This window comes from Notamacropus eugenii, chromosome 5 (assembly GCF_028372415.1).
Source record: "Notamacropus eugenii isolate mMacEug1 chromosome 5, mMacEug1.pri_v2, whole genome shotgun sequence".
Taxonomy (NCBI): domain Eukaryota; kingdom Metazoa; phylum Chordata; class Mammalia; order Diprotodontia; family Macropodidae; genus Notamacropus; species Notamacropus eugenii.
The window spans coordinates 179,191,121-179,214,565 of NC_092876.1; the positions used below are offsets into that span (position 1 = coordinate 179,191,121).

General features: G+C 36.6%; 1 protein-coding gene across 3 annotated transcripts in view; it reads left to right on the plus strand.

Moving 5' to 3' along the window:
- APLP2 (amyloid beta precursor like protein 2) overlaps positions 1-23,445 on the plus strand; it is a 92,956-nt gene that overhangs the window by 65,083 nt on the left and 4,428 nt on the right. For 2 of the 3 annotated variants that reach the window (XM_072611599.1, XM_072611600.1), the window contains exons 4-13: positions 6,253-6,365; positions 7,050-7,240; positions 7,562-7,785; positions 8,977-9,144; positions 12,896-13,026; positions 13,742-13,816; positions 14,831-14,989; positions 15,728-15,856; positions 18,964-19,063; positions 19,579-19,731. In XM_072611599.1, coding sequence (XP_072467700.1) covers positions 6,253-6,365; positions 7,050-7,240; positions 7,562-7,785; positions 8,977-9,144; positions 12,896-13,026; positions 13,742-13,816; positions 14,831-14,989; positions 15,728-15,856; positions 18,964-19,063; positions 19,579-19,731 — 1,443 coding nt within the window. The remainder of the gene's footprint in view (positions 1-6,252; positions 6,366-7,049; positions 7,241-7,561; positions 7,786-8,976; positions 9,145-12,895; positions 13,027-13,741; positions 13,817-14,830; positions 14,990-15,727; positions 15,857-18,963; positions 19,064-19,578; positions 19,732-23,445) is intronic. The other variant, XM_072611601.1, reaches the window with a different exon arrangement.

Genomic DNA, 23,445 nt, shown 5'->3' on the forward strand with positions numbered 1-23,445 from the left:
ACATTTTGCTATCTCAATCTACTTGCCAGACAATACATCTTGAGTTTGACTTTTAAAATTTCTTAGAAGTCCTATTCTACTAAAGTAACTATCCAGTAGTTCATCCATTGGAGATGACCCTGAGTTCTTAATGGTTATGCCAGCAGACTGCAAGCTCTGGCAGGTCCTATTAAGATGTAAGGCTTGGAGTAAGACAGTATCAACTAAAGAACAGCTTTAGCTAAAGCAGAGAAGCTTATTGCCAGGTTGCCTAATGAAGTATTAGGCAATAGCATCTATTCAGGACCACCTACTAAGTCAGAGATAGGTTATGGTCTGTCTCAGAAATGACAGATTTTTCAAGCAACAGTTATAAAGCCAAGTAGTGATGCTGTTCAAGAAAATGCATAAAAGGCACCTTTGTGTTTTAGATACCCCAAATCATTTTGCTTCATGATCACTAAACAAAGTACTAGTTATATTAGTTTCTTTAGGCCTGAATATTGTCAGTGGTTAGAACTTTCTCGAAGGTAATGAGATAATTGGTGCAATCACTACAGACCCCAAGAACTTGGATTGGGGAAAAAAGGTGAAGTGAGTGGTGTTACTGACTGATTGGTCATTTCAAGCTCTTAATCAACAGATCTTCAGCAACTCTAGGAGAGACACTAAGAAAGAAAAGAGGGAATACCAAGTGCTTTTATAGCTGACCCATCCCTTTCTAATCCAAGGCATGGAGGATGGGGTGTCAGCAAACCAGGACTTGCTGGCATTTTTCCTCTCTACTCATTATATCTACTCTGTTTACTCTTCAGATTTCTCATTTACCTTTTGGGGCCTCTCTTTGCTTATCTGAAAATGAGGAGGAGATAGGAGAACAAATGATTTTCTAAGGTCCCTTCCATCTCTAAATACTGTGATCTAATCTCTGTTTCCTCCCATGAGTTTCCTTTTCACAGTAACACTTGTTCCTTGAATCCTGCCTTAGAAATGTCAGTAGAGCGATTTTAGCTGGTGGGCCAATGATTACTGCGAGATTTCAAATAACCAGTAATTATGAGGGGTTTTCTTTAGTAGGTCTTCCTGGTGAAGCTTTTGAAATTGCCCCATGAAATCCCAGGGTCCTACAAGGTATCATTGAAGGGGGATTGCTCCTGACACTGTTGGGAGGGTGTTTCTAGCAAGGCTCAGTATAGGAGCCAGTACAGCCTAGGCACTGATGACAATTTAGAATCTTTATGTTCTTTTCATTAGTGACTTCTAACTCTCAACCTTATTTGTATTTCTTAGAAAGATAAAGTATTATTTAATAGAAACTAAGCAGGGAATAAGGACCTCTACAGCCTTTTCTAATAAGATGATGTGTCTCTGCTAGGATCGGTTTTTCCTAATCCTTTGTCGTTTCAGGCTATCCTTTTCTCATTTGAACCTTTTTATGATATTTCACACTGTGCTTTCTGTTATTTATTTCTGAACTTGTCTGTCTCATTTGTGAATTATAAACTTACAGAAGGCAGTGATAAAGTCTTTATTCATTTTTATATCCTCTCCTTGGTATCTAGTATAATGCTTTATGTGTATGTAATTGATCTTCAGTAAAAGTTTTTTTGGATCAAAATGAATTTACTCTTGGTGTTCACACTGCTCTTTGGACTAGCTTGTCAGTGGGTTAGCAATGATTGTGATTGTTCCTGAAAAATCTAAAGATAGTGGTATGGAATGGAAGAGGTGGAAAAATAGAGGAAAAAAGATCGAGGAAGATGAGAGTGGAGAAAAGCTATGTTTGATAGGCAGAGGCTTCTAGCAGTCAGTTTGGGTGCCACAAATTGTTTACTTACCCCAGCTTGAAAGTATTGATTTGACCAGGTTTAGACTTCTTGAAATATTGTTTTGATTTCCAACCTTGAAAGTGGTTTTTAAATTAGGGCTTAAATATCTTAAGTGTTGTATCATAGACCTTTTCTCCTCTTCTCTAATCATGAAATTTTTTTCCCATGATCCCTGAAAGAATGCTAAAATACTCTTCAATAAAACTTTTAAAGTTACTATATTTTAAATGGAAGTTTTAATTGAGTACTTAATAGCCTTTATTATTTCCCAAATTGCCAGTGACTATCTCCTGTTGAACTGTATTATTAAAAAATAATAGAATGATGCAAGTAGGGGTAATTGTTCAGAAAGATGAAAAGGTGAAAGCTTTCTAAAGCATTGATTTGGCTAGGAAAGTGGGGTTGAATTGAATGTAAGTGTAATGTAAACCTTCATGGTCTTCTAATAAATGCTTCTGCATTGGTTTGTAGGTTTTTTGAAAAAGCCCAGCTGCATCTGTCTTTTGAGATGATTAATTTTAAAGCCCATCAAAACTGATCCTGGAAGCAATGAAGTACCAAAAGAGTTTTAGCCCCCAGATAAAGAGAAAAACTCCAGATCCCAGTTAGCCACTATTTTGCATCCTAGAGGTTGACAATAAAAAAGAAGGGAGGAGTGAAAACTGGATATAAGTTATAATTATATGCTTGTAGCATAAATTAAAATCCTAATGACATTCATGCCACATTTTCATGTGGTTCACTTTGTTAGGCTGATGAAATGCAAAGAAATAGTGTTGGCTTTATATTGTCCTGTGAATTAATGAGTCTTTTGCAGCTTGTATCCTGTGACTTTTCACTTTTTAGACCATAGCTATCATCTCTTTGCCAATTAGAACCAGGATTGTGTTGCTAAGTTCTAAATTCATCCTATAACATAAAACCTTTCACAAAACTTAAACAAAATTCTTCTGCCGGTGAGTCTTATTTGTTTTTTCTTAGTAAGCATTGAACAAATGTAACCAAAAATTTGATAACTGAGTCCTGTACAGAATTAATATTGACTGTGCAAATGGATTTTTTACTAAATTTTCAAAGTTTTAAAAATTATGTCATTTAAATCTCTCCTGTTTTTCACAAATCAGCAGTAATTGATTAAGTAAATTATTATTAGCTGATTGGTATTTAAGCTTACAGTTGGTGTAGAGTATTTAATTTTTACAAAATTTTTCATGAGAGGCTGCACAACATAATGAATTAAGAGAGAGCCTCAGAGTCAGGAAGACCCAGGTTCCAATCCTGCCTCTGACACAGACTGGTCATGTGAAATCCTGGGGAAGGTTTTTTTAGTGGCAAAAAAAGTGCCATAGTTTTTTGATAACATACTCCTATCGGTTTAAAAACATTGCATATTTTCCTATGCATCTATTTATAAACATGCATTTATTAATTATATGTAGAACTGTACTAATAATTGTGTATACTGTAAAACCTATGTAAAAAAACAGAAAAAATTTTTAAAATTATGTAAATATAAAAATGATACAATATAATGTAAATATTTAAAAAATTGATCCCTGAGTAAACTGGATTAGGGAAACCTAACTGGAGTTTCTCAAGTAATGAAGTGGCATCTTTGTGCCTATATTTTAGGAAAATTACTTTGGCATCTCTTTGTATCAGTGGGAGTCGGGGTGGGGTAGTGACTTGTGGCAAGGAGACCAATTTGGGGCAATTATTTGGGAATGAGACCCTGAACTAGGGGGGTGTTCTCTGTATGATTAGAGGGAGAAAGAGACAGATGTGAAGTTGTAGAAATTGCAGGGTTTGAAAACTGATAATTCAAGGATAAATGCCAAAGTTGAGAACTTGGTTGATAGAATGGATGGTGGCACTCTTAACAGAAATAGATGGTTTGTATAGAGATCATCCAGTTTAAAACATACAATAGGGTGTTGGGTATGGAATTGGACCTCAGGCAAACTATTAAAGTGATTAAAACTGCATATATAGAGCTGAGAGTCCTCTGCATAGAGAAAAAAATTAAATCCATGGGCACTGATGAAGTTGCCAAGTGAGTGCACAGAAGAGGACCAAAAATGGAGAGCTTTGAGGTTCTTTTCTTAGGGGACATGATGTGTAGATAATTATCAGCTAGGGAGATATGGGCCAAAGTTGTTAGACCAGGTTGAAGAACCAAGAGGGAACATTGGGAAAAAAAGGAAAGAGTATCCTGGAGGAAGATATGTTGAACAGTGTAAACTGTGGCAGAAAGATTTTTTTTTTTCAAATATTGAGGAAAAAAAGACCATCATATTTGGTGAACAAAAAGAACATTGATAACATTGAAGGGGATGACTTCAGTTTACTGTGGTGTTAGAGATTAGGAGGGGAAGAGATTAAGAAGAAAGGAGAATGGAAGGATTATTACATTCCAAGGAAATAAAAAAGTTTGTGGAGAAAGATAATTAAATGGAAACCCACCTATTCATCTTATACTTTTCACTGAAAAAGGAAAATCATAAACTAATTTGAATTAGAGGATCAGATCTGTGGATGGGGAGGTGTTCATAAAATGTACAGTTTTGGTTATATAAAATTATGAAATTTTTGTATAAACCAGCACATTTAAGAATTGAAGCAATAAATGTAAAAAACAAAAAGATTATATTTTTCTGAGAACATGTTCATCTGCATTAAGTAAAGAATTTTCCCTGTCCCAGTAGTTCTCTGTGTCATTAAATTCGCACATCCTGTCTTGAATCTCAAATCTTTAAAATCAAAACTATAAAAGTAAAGTTAATGAGCACAAACTTTCAAAATGAAAGACAGACTGGGCTATAATTTTATATCTAACTGGACCAGTTGGACTCTTGAGTTACTTTTGTCCTACCTTTTTTTGTAAGCCACCTTGCCACCCTGCTAACCTACCCCTTCTTGTTGTTTTTACAGGAGCTATTAGTTATCCTATGAGAAAAGTACTTCTTTAATGCCACAAGATTATTTTTGTTTCTTATTATTCTGGACTTCACAAATATGAATATTTTTTTCTTCATACAGCAAATAGAAAGAATATGTTGATGACATTGTCTCATCTCATCATTACCCAAAACTTGGGTATTTTAGAGTAGTACTGAATTTGGCATATTAGTTCCAGCTGTTTGTTTCCCTCTGAGCTCTGTGCATTTTAAGAATATACTTCTTTGATTGTGCAGTATTCTTCTTTTGGCATCACTGTTACTATCCCCCATCTCAAGTTCTTTAATCGTTTTCAATTTGTTTTTATTCACAGTGTTGGTGCTAATTGTATATGTTGTTCTGATTTATCCTACCCTGTATCACTTTATCCTAGTTTTCCCAGGTTTCTCTAATCCATTCCTTGGAATTTTTATGATACAACAAAATACTTTTACATTCATATAACAAGATTTTTTCAGCTATTTCCCAGTTGTTAGGTACTGCTTTAGTTTCCAGATATCAACTAGAAAAAAAATGAATATTTTTGTACATACTGATCCTTTTCTTTTTCTTTGGTGTTTCCTGGACTATACACCTAGTGGTGGTAATAGCTAGGTCAAAGGTTATTCACAATTCAGTGAATTTTTTTAGTGTAGTTTTAAGGGTTTTTTTGGAATGACTATCAGTTCACAACTCTAACAAGAGTACCAAAAGTGTGCCTTTCCTCCTATATCCTCTTCAGACATTTATCATTTTCCATTTTTTTGTCACCTTTGGCAGTCAGATGGATGTGAGATAGAACCTCATAGCTGTTATAATTTGCATTTTTATTAATTAATAATTGAAGGTTTTTTTTTTTGTAGTTTTTGATAGCTTGCCTTTTGAGAAGTGCCTGTTTATATCCTTTGAACCATTTATTGTATAATAGGTCAATTCCCTACATATCTATATCTATTTTTATATCTATATTTTTATATATATATATATCTTGAATACTAATCTTTTATCAGAGTAAATTGCTGTGAAGTTTTTGTCTCTCCATTTCACCATTTTCTGTTTGGTTCTAACTGTAGTAATCTTGTTTGTGCAAAGGCTGTTGGCTTTCCTGTAGTCACAGTTGTCCATTTTCCCTACTTTGATCCTTTCTACCCCTTGTTAGCCCAAGAAATTTCTCTATTCATAGTAACAAAAAGTATCCCCTTTCTTGCTCCTCTAATTAGTTTATGATGTGGCCTTTTATATTTGGTTCCTATATCCATTTGGAGCTTATCATGATATTTAGTGTGAGAGGATGGTTGAGACCTAATTTTTGCTGGACTATCAAAGTCACTTGAAACTAGGTTATTTTGGGGTGGCTGTGGGTTGCAAAGTAATTTTTAAGTGAATTAGTAATGGAAGTGTCATTATTGCTACAATAGCCTTGAGTATTTGTGCTTGTTTGGTGTAGATTATTTTCGTCAGCAGATTTGAAGAGCAAATTTGTCTCTGATAATCCTTCTTTTTTCAGTGGGTGAGTTTGTGAGTGATGTTCTGCTGGTCCCAGAGAGATGTCAATTCTTTCATAAAGAGAAAACAGATGTGTGCGAGTATCACCAGCACTGGCATGCTGTAACAAAAGAGGTAAAAGAAGATGTAAAGCTAGGTGAAAATGGGAAATATGAGTACTTAAGATCTTAATTTGTACTTAACTAGTTATTATTATATTTTCTCATGATATGAATGTTCAAGTAAGAAAAGTAGAGTGCAAAATTACTACTCTTGGTGAAAATGGTTGGTCAGTGGTGGGCATATACCAGACTTATGATTAATAGGTTGTTGAAGTTCAGAGATGATTTTTCAGTACCTGGCAAATATTAGGTCCTTACTAAATGCACATTAGCTGACTGAAAAAAGATGGCCCCTAATATCAAGTATGTTGGAGTATTTGTATAGGTAGCAATGGAAATCTTGTTTTTTTAATGTTAACTTGTTTAGAGTAACATAAATTGTGCATTTCAGGAAATCTATAAAAGCAGTAATTTATGGCTCTGGTTCTAAATTTTTTGTGACCTTAGGCAAGTCCCGTTTGCCTCTCCAGGACTCAGGTTTTCTTTTTTGTTTCACAAACAGAAACAGAGCCAGGTTGGAGCTAGATGGTCAACCTCTTGTGTTCCTATAGCTCTCTACAATTTTAGATATTGATATAGTTTATTATTTCATAAGATTTTACTGTAGTGGTGTGCTAGAAAAAGGGAAATGTTTGTAACAAATTTGCTGTAAAGTCTATGTGAAGCCTTCATTTATGTTGGTCTCTGTCTCTTCTAGGCATGTATGTCTCAGGGTATGACCTTGTACAGTTATGGTATGCTGCTACCCTGTGGGCTGGACAAGTTTCATGGCACTGAGTATGTGTGCTGCCCCAAAACAAAAGTAATTGAATCCATTTCATCAAAAGAGGAAGATGAGGATGAAGAAGAAGATGAAGAAGAAGATGAAGATTATGATATTTATAAAAGGTAATGTCTTGCTGGGTTTAGAAAAACATTTTATTTTGTTAGTACATGAAGAAGTGGATCGATGTAACTTTTAGAAGGGGAGAACTTCCAGAAGGAGAATGGAGAGGCAGCTTTGGTCCCATCTTGAAGTATCTAATTGTAATAATCTCAGAGCAAGTCATGGAAAACCTTAGTAACTATTAATATTTATATTTTTCTAAGCCACATCACCATGTTGTGACAGATGAAAGCTTAAGAGTGCCAGGAGTCCTTGGGAATGTGCTTTGAAATTTGTATATGAGGGATTAAACTTCACCCTCATTTCTGATTTTGGTCTTCCAGTGAATTTCCTACTGAGGCAGATATAGAAGACTTCACAGAAGCAGCTGTGGAAGAAGAGGAGGAAGAAGGGGAGGAGGAGGAGGAAGAAGAAGAAGACGCGGTTGAAGATCGTGATTATTACTATGATAACAACTACAAAGTAGATGGCTACATTGAAGAAACTCCAACTGAACCAAGCAGTGATGGGACTCTCTCTGAGAAGGAAATAACTCATGATGTTAAAGGTAATTCCTGGCTTCTCTGTGGATAGGGCCATGGCTTTAAAATTCGTAGATAATTGGATCCTATTAGTGTTACTACTTCAGCAACTTTAAATCACTGTGTGTAAATCAGAAATTAAAGAATGGTGCTTGTATGCAGCAAAGGAGAAGTGAACTATCAGGAGCATTGGTTAGTCCTATTTTGAAAACTGGTAGGCAGTTTTCTTGGCAAGGTACCCCTAGCAGCTGACACATCTAGTGAGAGAGGTGCTACATTTAATCACAATTTTCTTACTTGTATAATTATGGAATAGGCATGTTTAAGGCCTTATCACCAGTTGGAATGATTTGGGATTTTTTGAGATTCCTTGCTACCTTTTATGAGAAGCATTAATCTGCTTTAATGAATATGCTAAACATGCTAATGCCATCTCCCAAGTCTGACCTACGAACAGTCTCTTTCTCCATCCTCCGTAGTGAATATGTGTGTATGTATATGCCACACCCAATAATATTAAAATAAATTCATATTATGATTTCATATATTACATATACATATATTCAGAGAAATATGTTTATACCCATCTACATTATATGTATGTAGTAAATTCTCTTTCCCCTCTCTTTTCTCCAACATGTAGACTGCTGTCATTGTCTATTACAACATTTTCATAGTTGGGAATATTGATTGCAAAATTAGTTTACCTGCCTGTTACTGAATCATAGCAAAAACTTAATCTCTAGGGTAAAAATGATCTGACAGGTTTAATAGTAGCATACTGAATTTTCCTGAAATTGGAGACAGTTGCATGTTAGGATCCATTGGAGAGCTGAAATAAAGACAGGCATACTTGGATATGGTCAAGTGTCTATTCTTGGGAAGTAGAGCTAAGGAAGACTTCAGGCCTCTAGCTGCACATAGCAAATATCGCCATCTATTCATGGTGTTGTCATAGGCATCATACAGTGCAAATGGCTTTTAACTTCCAATTCTTTGATAGTTACTTACCTTATTTAATTAAAGGAACCCTTTGAGGTTGTGAACAGTCAGGTAGTTGATAATGTGCCTGCCGTTGGTTCTCCAGTTTTTATACTTCCTGGATATTACATATCATACAATATTAACCTTACCTAACGGCTGTGGTGTGTAGCATGTTAAAAGCATTTGAAGCTGCTACCTCTTTTCTGCTGACATTCTAACCCATCTCCACACAGCTGTCTGCTCCCAGGAAGCGATGACAGGGCCCTGCCGGGCCGTGATGCCCCGTTGGTACTTCGACCTCTCCAAGGGAAAATGCGTGCGCTTTATATATGGCGGCTGCGGAGGCAACAGGAACAATTTTGAGTCTGAGGACTATTGTATGGCTGTGTGTAAAACGATGAGTAAGTCCTGCCTCAAGCTGGCTCTGTGCAGCAAGCCACTGTCCTGTCCAGCGTTCTGTCTCTTCTTCTCTGGCCAGTCCCTGTGACCACATCTGTGTAGTGTTTCTTGCTGACTCTGATGTTTGTAGTTGTTTTTTGTTTTTGTTTTTGTTTCATCTCTGTGCTTCCTAGATTTTAGGTTTCACTTTCCTTTTGACAGTTGCAAGAACCAGTTTCTCCATGTGCCCATTCTTACTTTGTCTTCTGGTTGTGGTGGTGATGATATGGCATATTCCCTGGTTTGGCTCTAGCCTTCTGGAGATTTGTTTTTAGTATTTTGGTTTGCAGACCCAGGACTTGGTTGTATTGGTTCCCTCATTAGTTGGAATGTGCCTGGAAACTAAGATACTAGCTTGGAAAACCATGAAATCAGGACATGCCATTGTTTGAGGTATCACTACTCATGCTTCTGTTTTAGATTTTGATATAACTAGGCTCCTGTGATTCTTGGCATATACAATAGAAAGAATTCTTCATACAACTCAGAAGTTAAGTAAAGACAACTTCAAGGTATCCAAGATGATGAGCTGGGCCATTTCTAGATAGGGGTAAGAAGATTGCCTTCCTTTCTCATGGGTGTCTAAGTGGCAGGTCCTTTTGTTAGATTTCCCCCTCTTACTTTGCAGTTCTAATGAATACTCTTAGGACATATTCAAGACGATTCTGACATGCACACTGGAATTCATTAGGTTGACCAGCTTCTACTACTTGATCTTGGAATTTGTTCTCAAGAGTTTAATTCTAGCTTCTGATAGCTTTTAATCAAATGTAACATTCTTCTGCCTCACCCTCCCCATAATTTTAAAAAGTCTCCTTAATTTAACACTTTCACTTAAACTGCTGTTAAGCATCTCTTATAAGCCTTTCGTATTTGGGGGAACTTAGATGTTCTGCTTCTGGTTAAACTGATTTTTTTTTTTCCAACCTTCATACATATGACTTTTTAATGAGCTGATAGTTAAGTATGAAGTAGACTTGATAGCTTTGGGAATTTGATATTATGAAGTTATTTCTCGCTAGGACTTGGATTTGAAATTGAGACTATACCGTACAATAAAGCGTATGTAAAAGAATTCCAAAGTGGGCTCAACCTTAGACATAGAGATGCAAGATTTAGCGTAAGTAGTACAATCCATTTATATCACTAATGCTTGTTTTCTTCTCTTTTATAAATGATAAGTAATTTTGTAAAAAAAAAGAATTGATTACACATACTCTAAAAACCTGTCTTTAGTTTCTCTTTAGACTGCCAGGCAATTTAAGGAATCTGGAAGTAGTTTAAAAAAACGACTAAAGTATACCTGTCCAGGGGGATAAAATAAAGTTTGGTTTATTTATTCAGGACTATGGCAATTATTCAGTTCATAAAATTATTATCGGTATAAGTAAATTATGGCAATTGTGTTTGGGTGTGATATGTGTGTGTGTGCGCACGTGTGTTACTTCTACTTGGGAAAGATGAGGTTTTTTGGCTTTTTTTTAAAGCAGATTGTCTTTGGATCAGACAGAAGTAAACAGTAGGAACCTCAGAATACTTTTATAGAGAGAGGGAGATGCATTTTAGTAGATGAAGACTGCACTTGGGACCAAGAGAAGAGTCCTCCTGGGTTTAAACCCTATTAACCCTCAGTATAAACAAGACCAAGTCACCTTTGAATCTTCCCTTTTGCATACATTGTGGATAATAATTATGCCAACCTGCTTTCCACAACTGTGAGGAAAATACTTTGTAAACTGTAAAGCATCTTAATGAATTTTATCACTTTTCCTCCCCCCTTCCTCCTCTTTTTTCTTTTTAACTGTCTTCCCCTTTGTTGTTTCCCAACAACCTTATGCGATAAGTCTTAGTGCTAATGTTATTTCCAGTTTAGGAAAATGAGGCTCAGAAACATTACTTGGCAGGTGTCATGTAACTAATTCAAGTCAGATTTAGGAATCACGTTTGGGTCTCCTTTCTCCACTAATACCAGTTGTACAAGCCTTTGGAACCAAGCTAGGGAATGGTTAGTGGCGGCTGTGGCAGTGTACTTGTTTCTTCACTATCACTTAACTGAAGTGGGTCTTTGGTGAAGTCACTTAAACTCCCAGGGTTACCTCAGTTTCCTCATCTGTAAAATGAAGGTTCAGACTAGAACGCCTCTGTGAAGATACCTTTTACCGATTAAGACAGAAACTTTTCAGCTGTATGCTTCGATTCCTGGGTTACACTTGAGTAACAAGAGCAGAAACGTTTTGTACATTATACTTCTGGGTGTATGTGTGTCTGTTTGTCTGTGTGTGTGTATGTGTGTGTTGCCATTTTCTGTTCTATAATCCTTGTCTTTAGAAAAATAATCACCCAGATGGCTTATTCTCATCTGAAAGTTTACTATGATGAATGCTTTTTAGCATTTGAGAATCTTCAATGTAGGATTATAGTGAATGACAAAAAAAAACAATATTTAAAAAGATTTGGCCTGACATAAACCTTTTACAGTAGCCTGTTAAATTCGTGTGAGTTTGGATAAATGCTGTTTACTCACTTGCTTTAATCCTATACCATCTGAGGAAGATAAATAGTTGCAGGGGCTTTATGAATACATCATTATAGAGGTTTTTGGCATTTGTCTTCTGTTTAGGTTTATATACCTTACACAGTTTTTTTTTAACTATGCTGGCAAGTCAAGGACTATTCTTGTTAACCTGTGAAATCTCTGAGGAAATAATTTGACAAGAATTTCCATAAATGTTGTCTTGAAGTTGGACTAGTGAATTTGTTTCTTTCATCCTTTTCTTAGAATGTTGGCAGAAACAGCTCAAAACATCCACTTTCCTGGGGCTAAGAACAGTTTATGTAATAAAGAATGTTTTCATTTCAAAATATATTTTGTTTCCTACTTAATGGCCAGAGGATGCTAATTAGATTTATGAATTAATAAGTTCAAATGTGTATTTAGGTCGGTTTTTCCTTTCTTTGTACAATATAGCAACTTAATTTTCCATGCTCCTACTAAATACTAGGTATAACATGAGTGCCTCAGCAATACACAACACTTAATTTTTAGATAGTTCCTTCAGCTTTTGTCCTCACAGAACTTGCAAACAAAAACACATTTGATCTCTGTACATTTAACTCTTCTTTTTTTTACCTTGCCTGTCATATAAAAGAGGTAATGAATTGAGAAAATGATACGTGAAGGTGGAGAACAGAAGGTGAAATAAAGCCAGAACCTTCAGTCTTAAAGAATTTAAATCCAGATATATATTCATATTTAGCAAAGTTGGTTTTCATACGGTCACAACTTTACCGTCTACATCTATCTTGGTTCAGATTGTACTAATGGTGAATAGAGGATTTTACAATACTGGTTTAATAGTTTAGATTACAAGAAACTCTGGAAAAGGATAGAGTGAATCGATCCTTTCTCCCGTACTCATAAACTGGAACTTTGCTGTTGCTGAAGATAATATAGGTGGTTGATATACCACTAAATTTCTGCACTAACTTGAACTGACATAGTTGACTTAACATTTCTGCGTAGAAGATTGGTGGTTGCAGTATAATAAAGTGAAGTTTTTGCAAACAACAGAAACTTTGTACTCCTTAGTATGACTTACGAAAACCTAAGTCAGTTTTGCAGGTCCTAAGCTTCCATTTTTCCCAGTAACAGAGGAACAGACAGTTTTAACACTAGGTCTTGATTTCAGAACTTTCCTTCTAATTTTGTTTCAGTTCCTCCAACTCCTCTACCAACCAATGATGTTGATGTGTATTTCGAGACCTCTGCAGATGACAATGAGCATGCAAGATTCCAGAAGGCTAAGGAGCAGCTAGAAATTCGACATCGCAATCGCATGGACAGAGTAAGCAAATGCCCTGACATTATCTATCATAACATCAATTTGATAACTCTGCTAACAAAGTTTTTATAATGAAAGCCAAAATCAAAACCTGGTACCCTGTCCTTAGAGGCATACTAAATTAACCCCTTGCATTTTTCAGAAGAGGAAACTGAGTCAGATCCACAGGCCTCCTCACTACCATCATCACTACCTTTCTCATATTCTAAATATCTTGACACATGACCATTTAAAAAAAAACAAACGGTGATTATACTTTTCTATAGTTAACCATAGTTGACCCCTTTTGGTTTCCTTGCTTAAGTATAAAGCCATTTATTCCAACATCTTTCAAATTCAGAAAGCAGGTCACTCTATCAAAAATGATCAAATAAGCAAGCACACAAGTCTTTGAAGATTTACTTGTAAATGAGGGAAACGGTGTGGGGTTAGATTGTGGATGTATAGCAATACTCTAAAAATGAACACTTTTGTGGAATGGTTCTAACAGAATTATGCCAAAATAGTGTTTACATCAGAAGGAGCTCCAGAGATAATCTAGTCCAACAATGTCATTTAACTCTTGAAAACTAACCAGTACTAACCAGTACAAAATATGGTGGGAACCTTTGCCCGTAGGCATTCTCCCATGGACTTCTCCATTTGATGAGGAAAAAAATACTCAACAAGGAAGGGGAGAGAAAACAGAAAGTATAGTCCTTGGTTTTGTACCTTGTAGGTAAAGAAGGAATGGGAAGAAGCAGAGCATCAAGCCAAGAACCTTCCCAAGGCGGAAAGACAGACCCTCATTCAGGTAGGAGAAGACTGTCTTTCTTTGGAAAGAAACTTGATGTTCTTCTGCTTAAGAATATGTTCACAGCCAAACCCATGGGAAATGAGGAATTTTGATATCCCTTAGTTGGAGAACTCATGTTACAAAGTAATTTAATGTGCTTTCAAAATTTGTGTCTTCATCTCTGTGCTGACTCTGGTCCCTTCACCTTTAGTAAAAGAAGCCAAACTCTCCATTAGACCATCTTCTAGTTGAGAACAAGATGTGTTAGTGGCTTTTCTCCATTGTTTTGCTTTTCTGGAAGATGTCTTTTGACACTTCGGGTTTTAAATTATAGCTTTTCCTGACAGAACTGAATCTGATTTTTGCATATCTATTGAAAAGACAGAAAAGAACAATTTCTGATAAACTTGATTTCCAGCTTTCTATGAACGTAGCTTTTAAGTGCCAATAGCAAAGTGCACTCCCTCTTTGAGAGCAAAAGAATATCTAGATTAAAGAAGAGGTTATTCTCCATCATTTATTTAGGTTTTCATAACTGTTGATTGAATTGACTGTCTTCTTAAAAGCAGAATGATTTATTCCTTTATGACCTTTTGTTTTAGATGTTTAAGCTGTTCGGCTGTGTCTTCACTTCTGGTGTATAGCTTTGGGTCAGCAGTTTATGAGCCCAGGGTCAAAGATTTTAATTGCTTTGTGCACCAATGTGTTTTACATGGAGAAACTATTCAGTATCTCTACATTCTTGCCAGTAAAATCCTACACATGAATGGGGATGATTCAACATAATCTATTAGCCCTATTGGTAGATGATTTGTAGTGTTTGTCATAAGAGGGCAAAATATATTATCAAAAAAAAATCAAGCCCTTTCCTTTCACTAAATGTTCTAGAACCAGCCTTCACAAATAGGCATTCAAGAGGTGGAGAACTCAAGTGTATATTGTGCACACCTGCATATCTCTTCCCTTGACTTTAATGCAATCTTGTGGCTCCTGGTAAATTGTATAATTTTTTTCCTGCTTTTTTTGATTCAGCACTTCCAAGCAATGGTTAAATCTCTAGAGAAGGAAGCAGCCAGTGAGAAGCAGCAGCTGGTGGAGACTCACTTGGCTCGAGTGGAAGCTATGCTGAATGATCGTCGTCGCATGGCTCTGGAGAATTACCTGGCTGCCTTGCAGTCTGACCCACCACGGGTGAGCTGTATTCAGAGTTAATTCTTGATGAACTACATTTTTGTTACGGAAGTGTCGCCTCTTTTGGAGACTAATTTGTGCCTGTGACTTTGGTCATTATGGAGTAACAGGGTCGCTGTGATACATCATTAAAAGTATCCCCATGATAGCTTTTGTTCAGATTGAAGTATAACAGGAAAAGAATGATAAGACAGCCCTTCTAAATTTAATTGAATATTTAACATCCTAACACTTCCCCTACCATTTCATATAAGATAAATAGGGCATAAAATAATAAGTACCTGGTTTTCAAGCTATGAAAGGCTAGTGTCCTAAAATGAGAAGGACTTGCTTCCATGACCTCAGATTTCTTCCATTTGGCTCCACTCTCGTTACTTTCTGGTCGTGTCTGTTGCTCTTAAAGCGTGAGACTTAGACCCGTATTTCTTACTGTTTATTCTTTTGAATTAATGGTTCAAGAGTTGATTAAAAGACTAACTGGTATGAGTTGGAGGTGCAGTGAAAGTGCAAGAAAAATAAACTAGAAGTAATTGATTGAGAACAGAAATTAGGCTAATAGAAGAATTGGTTATGTGGCCAGTAAAAAGCTGGGTTAAACCATGTCAGTGAACAGAACTCCAAAACTCTTTCGGCATCAGAGTAAACATACAGAAGCTGAAACACAACATGTAGTCTTTTAGTTGTTGTTTTCTATCTGTTTCTGGTACTTAGTGACTAGATTTTTGCATCTTTCTGCAGCCCCATCGAATCCTCCAGGCCTTGAGGCGTTATGTTCGCGCTGAGAACAAGGATCGTCTGCATACCATCCGCCATTACCAGCATGTATTGGCAGTTGATCCAGAAAAGGCTGCCCAGATGAAATCCCAGGTATAATAAAAATAATATAATTAATAATATTACATGATAGCTTTATATATTTCTAAGGAGTATCAGATTGTACACAGTTGATTTGCAGTCATTTTTATTTTGCTATGTAATGGAAATATGCTTATTTGATTCCATAAATATAAATTAAAATAAAAGTGAAAAAAGAGAAATACTAAAAAAAATTATGGAACTGAGAAGTGCTTCTTGGTGAAAGTCATTCAAGATTCCCTGTTTAGTACTTCTTTGGTTAATTGGTTGGATATTCACAGTAGTTTTGACATTTTAATCCATGAATAATGAGCATTGGTTTGTGTTGCTTGTTGGGAAGGAACTGTTTCCACCCCATGATGATCAAGAGTTTAGATATATGTGATTATATCCAAAAGAAATAATTTCCAAGTCAACATGGTTAGCTTCTGCTGATTTTGGATATTGCTTGGAAAACTAATGCCAGTGTGTGCTTTAGTGCGTTGACTTAGAATTTGTTCACTTATATCTGTTGATCTTAACTTTACTGTCAGTAAACTTCTGAACTCGGAGATCCAGTTACATCTGCACAGTCGGGTAATCCATCCAGTCAGTGTTCACTGAAGTCTTCTTGGGGGGACGGGCCTGGTAGCTAAGTCACTTTTCCTTAGTCAATTTCTCATGTAGCTATGATTGCCTTTGAGATGGGGGCTGGGGTGGGTGGGTGGGGGGATACTTAATACTTCTACATATAAAATGTTATGGAAAGTATACTGTTCCATTTCTAAGGACCTGATGCCTTCTTTAAAAAGGAGAGGAGGTAGGTGATTAGTCCACAGGAATAAACTTTCAGCTGAGGACAAGCTAGAATTAATTTTGTAGAGTACAAAACTCTGAAAGTATTATTCTTTAGCTGATGTGGAGCGTTTTAAAGCTGTTCAGTCAGTGATCATATAATACCAGGTACCTGGAGAAGGGGGCCTGTGGGAGTATACAAGAAATACATACATTTCATAGTCCAGCTCTAATTTGGTCAGACCTGTATCCATTTCCTTAAATTTACTATTCAAAGGGAATATTATTTAACTATTCAGATGATCTGCAACCTCTCTGGTACCATTTTCCACTAGTTAGCATAGATCACAATTGCCCCAACTTGTTCTGTGTCTACCCTTCTTTTTCATGGCTTTCTTTCATAGCAGTTCTGCCCAACATGGGTAGTAGAACTTTGCCTTTGTTTACTCTTTATCTTTTGATACTACAAAGATTTTAAATGAACAGAACATTTTTCCTTCAAAGCTGACTCTTTGGCTTATGCTAATTAGAATTGTGGAGTTATAGGCTGAGATAAGTAAACAAGGAGAATTGTATTGGGTTCTTGCCCTGTCCTTAGTAAGGATAAATTGTTGTTGGACCTTATTGTTTCCCGTTAGTATTTTTTATTTTATTTTTTTATTTTTTGCTGTACCTGAGTTTTCATTAATAGATTAAGTTCTCAGTGAGGATTCTGCTCTACCAGTACAGCTGACATGCCCAGGGCTACTGAGAATTCAAGTGTCCTGCCCAAGGTCACAGCAGGACTGGCACCCAGGGTCTTCCTGACTCTGAGGCCTCTTTTCTATCAGCAATGCCATGCTGCCTTCCTTTGTGTTGATTTTTAAAGTAATTTTTCTATTATGAGTCACCAGGCTGTAGCATAGAGTCATATTGACAAGCACAGTAGGGGAGGGAGTCTTTCCCCTAGCATGTGAATACCTTGTAAGAGCAACAGTCACGTGCTCATCTAACCTTTTATTTCCCTTAACCTTGAAGATTCTTGATTACCCCCACCAAGTGCATTAAACATTCTGTTACTCCTGCTTTGTAACCTCTTATTTTGTCATTCTGTGGTCATTCCATTTGATCTCCATAGGATTCTATAAGTAATATACTTGGTTTTCACTCCCTTGTAACCCACCCCCAGGTTTATGTTCAAAAGAAGCTCACTGTTAGTTTTTGTCTTTTGATGTATCCTCTGTAGCCTTTTAATTCACTTGGAAAAGTTACAGCATCAGCACACTTATGGCATGGTATGGGATATTTTAAAGTCTCATTTCAGTGTGCATTATTTCTCCTAGGCACTCTGCTTTTCTATCAGTTTATTTGATTGACAGACTGGCAAATATAAAATTAAGTTGCTTTCATCCTTACTTTTAAAGGTCAGAAAGGCTTTAATCTATAATGAAAACAGTTGTATTTAACTTAATTTTCCAGTTCAAACATTTGGGATTCTTGACTTGGAGCACCCTCTGTGGGGAAAAATTTGTTAGTACACGTTTGGTCATCTCATGGACTCCCTAGGTGTAGGAGTTTTGAAAGTGAATCATGATTTTCCTTACTGACTGTTAAAATGTGACAGTTCTCTCACATTATCAAAGTGGATGTATTACCCTATTGGTGTAAGTAACTACCTGTCAGTGGTTCTGTGATATGACCTTATTATAGATTTTAACACTTGAGTGTTGTTGTATTTTTTTTATTTAGAACTGAAAGTTGTGCTTTAGGGTGACATCAGAAAATCTACTTTTATCAATAGTTTCATCTTTTTCCCTTGTGACTTTTTATCCGATCTAGTATTTTTGTATCAGATATTAAAATTGTTTTGAGTTTACCTTTGTCTCTTCTGTTTGGCTCTGGGGATAATAAATGTTAAGTTGCAGTTGTAGAAAGAGAGAAGTAAGGGAATAAAGGAGTTTGGAGTAATCCATGATTTGGATATTTTGGCCCTATATAATTAAAATTATAATTCAGTATCAGTAGGATTTTGGGTAAAGAGTTGGCTAGATTAAACCCTTTTGCCCAGCCATGTGAATTAGTACATACCTTAGGTTTAAAATTAAGCAAGAGGCAGAATATGAATGGTCTATACCTAGTAATGTTTTGGATAAATTCCTAATATCTTCTGGGCATGAATTTTATATTTTATTGCTGAAGTGTTTGATCATTGGTGGCAAGGGGGTAAATTCTTATTAGTAAGTTCTGAGAGTTAAGTTAGCTTGAGATTTTGAATGGTCAGGAAATGATCTTCCAGGGAGATAGATTTTTGGGGTCGTTATTGAAAAATGAAAGCTACTAGTTTAACTATGTTTGTGCCCGATTAGGTAATGACACATCTCCATGTCATTGAAGAGAGAAGAAATCAGAGCCTGTCGCTATTATATAAAGTACCTTATGTGGCCCAGGAAATCCAGGAAGAGATTGGTAGGTAGCAGCTGAAGTCTTTTTTCTGTCTAGAATTAGTTGTTACTAACTGTGGTGGGAAGAAGCTAGAGGGGATGGGAACAATTGAAGTCAATGAAACTGAGAATTATTATACCAACACTTTTATTTGTTTGAAGATTAAAGATGTTTTCTTTGTAGGAGCTTCATTCTCAAACTTAAGAAAATGGCATAGGAGTTGCTGTAATGACTTTGATCCAGAAATATCTTCTGTTTCACTGACCTTGTAATAATTTAAATACAGGAAGAAAATCTAGTGTGTGAAATAGCAAGAGTTCAGGAAGTAGCCTGTTAACATTTTTTTGCTTCACAACTACTGTTTCTTAGTCATGTTTTTTCCCCATTCCCTTCCCCTCAACCAAGCCAAGAACATCTGTCCTTCTAAAATCATATTTATTTGTACCTTAAAACAATTTGTGCCTTCTTGAAAACCTGAAAACTAGAGGCTTATGAAAAGATTTCTATTTTATCTTATTTTGCTCTTTGTCTGATTTTAGATGAACTACTTCAGGAGCAGCGTGCTGATATGGATCAATTTACTTCATCCATCTCAGAGTCTCCAGTAGATGTCCGAGTTAGCTCTGAAGAAAGTGATGAGGTTCCACCTTTCCACTCATTCCATCCTTTCCCGTCCTTACCTGAGAATGAAGGTGTGTATGGTTGAAAGTGTGTCCCCTCTTGGGGAGCCAGGACACAGAGCTCATTTATTTGGAACAGTGGGGTGGGTTTGATGAGAAGCAGAGAGAGTTGTGTGTCTTCATAAAGGACTTGAAATGCTTTGAATGTGCACTGAAAGTAAACAAGCTCCTGGGCCCAATGCCCCTGAGAAGTATCGTCAACTGGCTGCTTATGGGCATATGGTCACGTGCCATCGTCATTGTATTAAATTCAGAAGGGAGACGATGGGATTTATGTAGAAAGAGCTGGTGGAATTGGAGTTTGCTTTCAGGTCAGAAGAGCAATAGGAATTCCCGTTATCCTGATTTTCTTGGGGTGCAGAGATTTGATCAGGCAACATTTGAGGGTGCCCTGTTTCATTGCTTCATTCCTAAAGCTTTCTCCCCCACCAAATACCACCACAACCCCTCTGAAATATGCACCCTTCTAGTTGGCCACAGGTCTTTCATAATCTAAGGGCATATCATTTTGGTTATACGTCAAACTAGGTACCTAGAAGTGACAATATTACTTTGTCAGTATGTCACAGATAATTCTAATTTAGATTTCTCCTTTTTTTTTCCCCAAGGAGTTCTACCCTACAGACTGAGCTTCATCTTTTAGGGGCATGTTGTCCTGCATATACTGTCAAGGGCCAAAGAAATGCCAAATTCTCCCTTCTTTTCCACCAGAATATAATTCTCTAATAAATCTAATAGTCTTAATATTAGGAGGTTTCAGGAATTATTTTAGGGAATAATGGAGTTTTTGTCTTGTTTTTTAAGACAAAGCCCCATATTCTTAACGGAAGTAACAAAAGCTATAAACAAGAAGCTTGAAGAGAGCCATTTTCTTTTTCTTAATCTCCTCTTTTTTGCTATTTTGTGTTTGTTGTTTTCCCTTCTGCTAGACACCCAGCCGGATTTGTACCACCCAATGAAAAAAGGTTGGTTTGTAAAAGCTGCTCCCCATAAGCCCTCCATCACTTTTCCACTTCCTCGGTGTGTTGGTAGTTTCATTTTATGTTTCACGCCATCACCTGATTTTTTTTTTTCATCTCATTTTTCAATTGTAGCACTGAGGGCAGCCAAAGAGAGGCCCAACTCATAGAGCTCAGGAATTGTGCTAGCCTTCTTACGGCGTATCTGATATATAGCAGCTGATGGACATACATGTGTCTGGACTTAATCTTGAATTACTGTGGGTTTTTGTCAGTGAGTAATATTAGTCTTAGTCATTGATCTCTTGTTCAGCGTTTCTTCTTCACCTTTAATCCACCTTTTTAGAAGTCCTTCATCTTCACAAGGCTCTTTTTTCTGACTTACAAGTATTCCCTAAATCATTAGAAATTGTGATGGAAGAAATGGTTGAAATTTAATGACTTCCAGACTTAGTGAGTAGAGGATCTACCTCTGTGACTTGGCTTGGAGTCAGAAAGACCTGGGTCCAAGTCCTGCCTCTAACACATAACCATGTGACCATAGGAGCAAGTATCTTAAACTCTGTTATGGGTAATAAGATTATAAATTACATGTTGGTTACTAATTTGCATCTGTGGAGAGTTTGCATAACAGGATTTACCCAAAGCAGGACAGTCATGTGTCATTATCCCTCTGAAAACATTCTTCGTTTATGGTGCCAGTTCTCTGTTTACAGAGCACTTTTAGGTAGTAGAAGTGGGATACCTGTTTTACTGTTGAAGAAACTAGTAATGAGAAATGGGAACTTGAAGCTATTAAAATGGCAGAGCTGGTACTCAAAACTTCAGTTCTCTTAACTCCTGTATCAGTTGCTCTTTCCGTTGTACCATGTTCCTTCTCAATGCTCAGAATAGCACCTTGTTTAAAAGTTGGCTCTCATTTGTGTTTCTCTCAACAGTCTTTGGTAGCATCATGCTGCTTCTGTAGCATGCTCCTTGGGTAGCTTCAGACTGTCTCTGGAGAGTTCACTAATGTCCTCTTGATTGACATCCTTATGTAAACAGATATGGCCAAGAGCACCACATAAGCATTCTGTGGTGGTTAGAGGACAGTTAAAGTGAGCTATGGTAGAGCACATTTAGGTGGGACTAGATAGTACATTCATGTGAGTGCATCCTCATCTACCTTACTGTGAATTTCCTATTAGAGATCAGTCTCCTAACTTAATTAAATGGTGTATGTAGAACACTAAGTATTTTATTGTCTGTTTTCTTGGGAATTTTTCTGCATCTGTGTGTCACTTGGACTCTTAGTGAAGTTGAGCTGTCTCTCTAGAATTTTTTTGTGAGGTTCTAGTTGATAAGACCCTATAATTTGTACTTCCTCAGTGCTAAGAAATTAATTTGCCATTTCCTGAATTATTTCTTTAGGTAAAATTGTTGACTGCTTCTCAGGTATTGTCTACTTCTTGTTCCCTAGAAATTGCTTATTTGACTCTTGAGGCCATAAAATCAAAATGAATTGTTGCCATTTTAAAGAAACACTTAAGTTGCAGCATAAAAAGAAATAAGCCAGTCTTAATTGCTGGTTGCAATTTTTTTTATCTCATTTAGCTTAATGCTGCCATTTATTTTTCTAAGATTCTTGCTTCATAAAATGTGAGCTTTTAAAATTAGAATTCACTAAGAGTGAGCATCCTGATTGAGGCAATAAATTTCCAGGTTCTTCTTTCTCAAATAGTTGGAGCATAGCATTGCTGTCTCCTTGGTTTTTTTGAGACAATAAAACCTGTCCTTATTTAACTTAACCAACAGCCGAGTCTGCAGTTTTTCCTTAAAAGGGAGGCTTGAGAAAAATTGTGCGTGCTTTGGCTTCAGTATAATGAGTTAATGCGTCATGCATTAGCAAAGCTGCAAACTCAGCAGCTTTGTTGGCTGTTATTAATTGCTAAATGTTAAGTACTGTTTGTGAGCTGAAAAGCTTTGCTTCCCTGACTTGAAGCTTTGATGTCTTTTCTCTAAGAAGGATGGCACCTTTATGCATGTCCGATATTTGGGTCTGAACTACTTAGTATATACAATATACTGGCAATCCTGTTTGTTGAGAACTCTTATTTTCCCTTTCCCTTCTCCTTTTCCATGTCTCATTCTCCCCTCCTTCTCCCCATCATCTTCTCTCTTTATATTCTTTTCTCCTCCTTTCCCTTCCCTCAGTTTCTGTACTTTAAATCTAACAATAATAGGGTATTTGTTCTCTTTCTGGGTTTGTTCACACTATGATTCTTAGTGTGTCATCTAGCACCATAGATGTGTGATGTTAGATTGTGATATTCTGTGCTTGAGATGATGTTCTTCCCATCACCTTTATGTTCGGAATATTTCCATCTCTGGATCAATGCCTTGATTCATCGCTGATAGAATTGTATTACTGGTCATTCTAAAGGGCACCAGCATGCTGCTGCAGGAGCAAATATGAGGTGATAAAAGGTTATTTGCATCGTGAAAAATTGTGTTGTGTAGGTTATTCACTATACCCTGGGAATATCTCAGGACTCCGACTTCCATTTTTCTAGGTCAGTACTGTCTTCCCTTCCTTCATAATCACATCAGTCTTCCAAAAAGCACCAGTGTCACTCCTCATTATAGTTCATAGTGCATCTCCTAAAATGTAAAGGAAGAAAGCAATGTATTAGCAGTTGTATGTGATAGGGTCACCAGTTCCTTCGGTGGTCTTTGACATCATATGGCTTAAATAAGGACAGAAAATTCTTGGAACCTCATTAGCAAT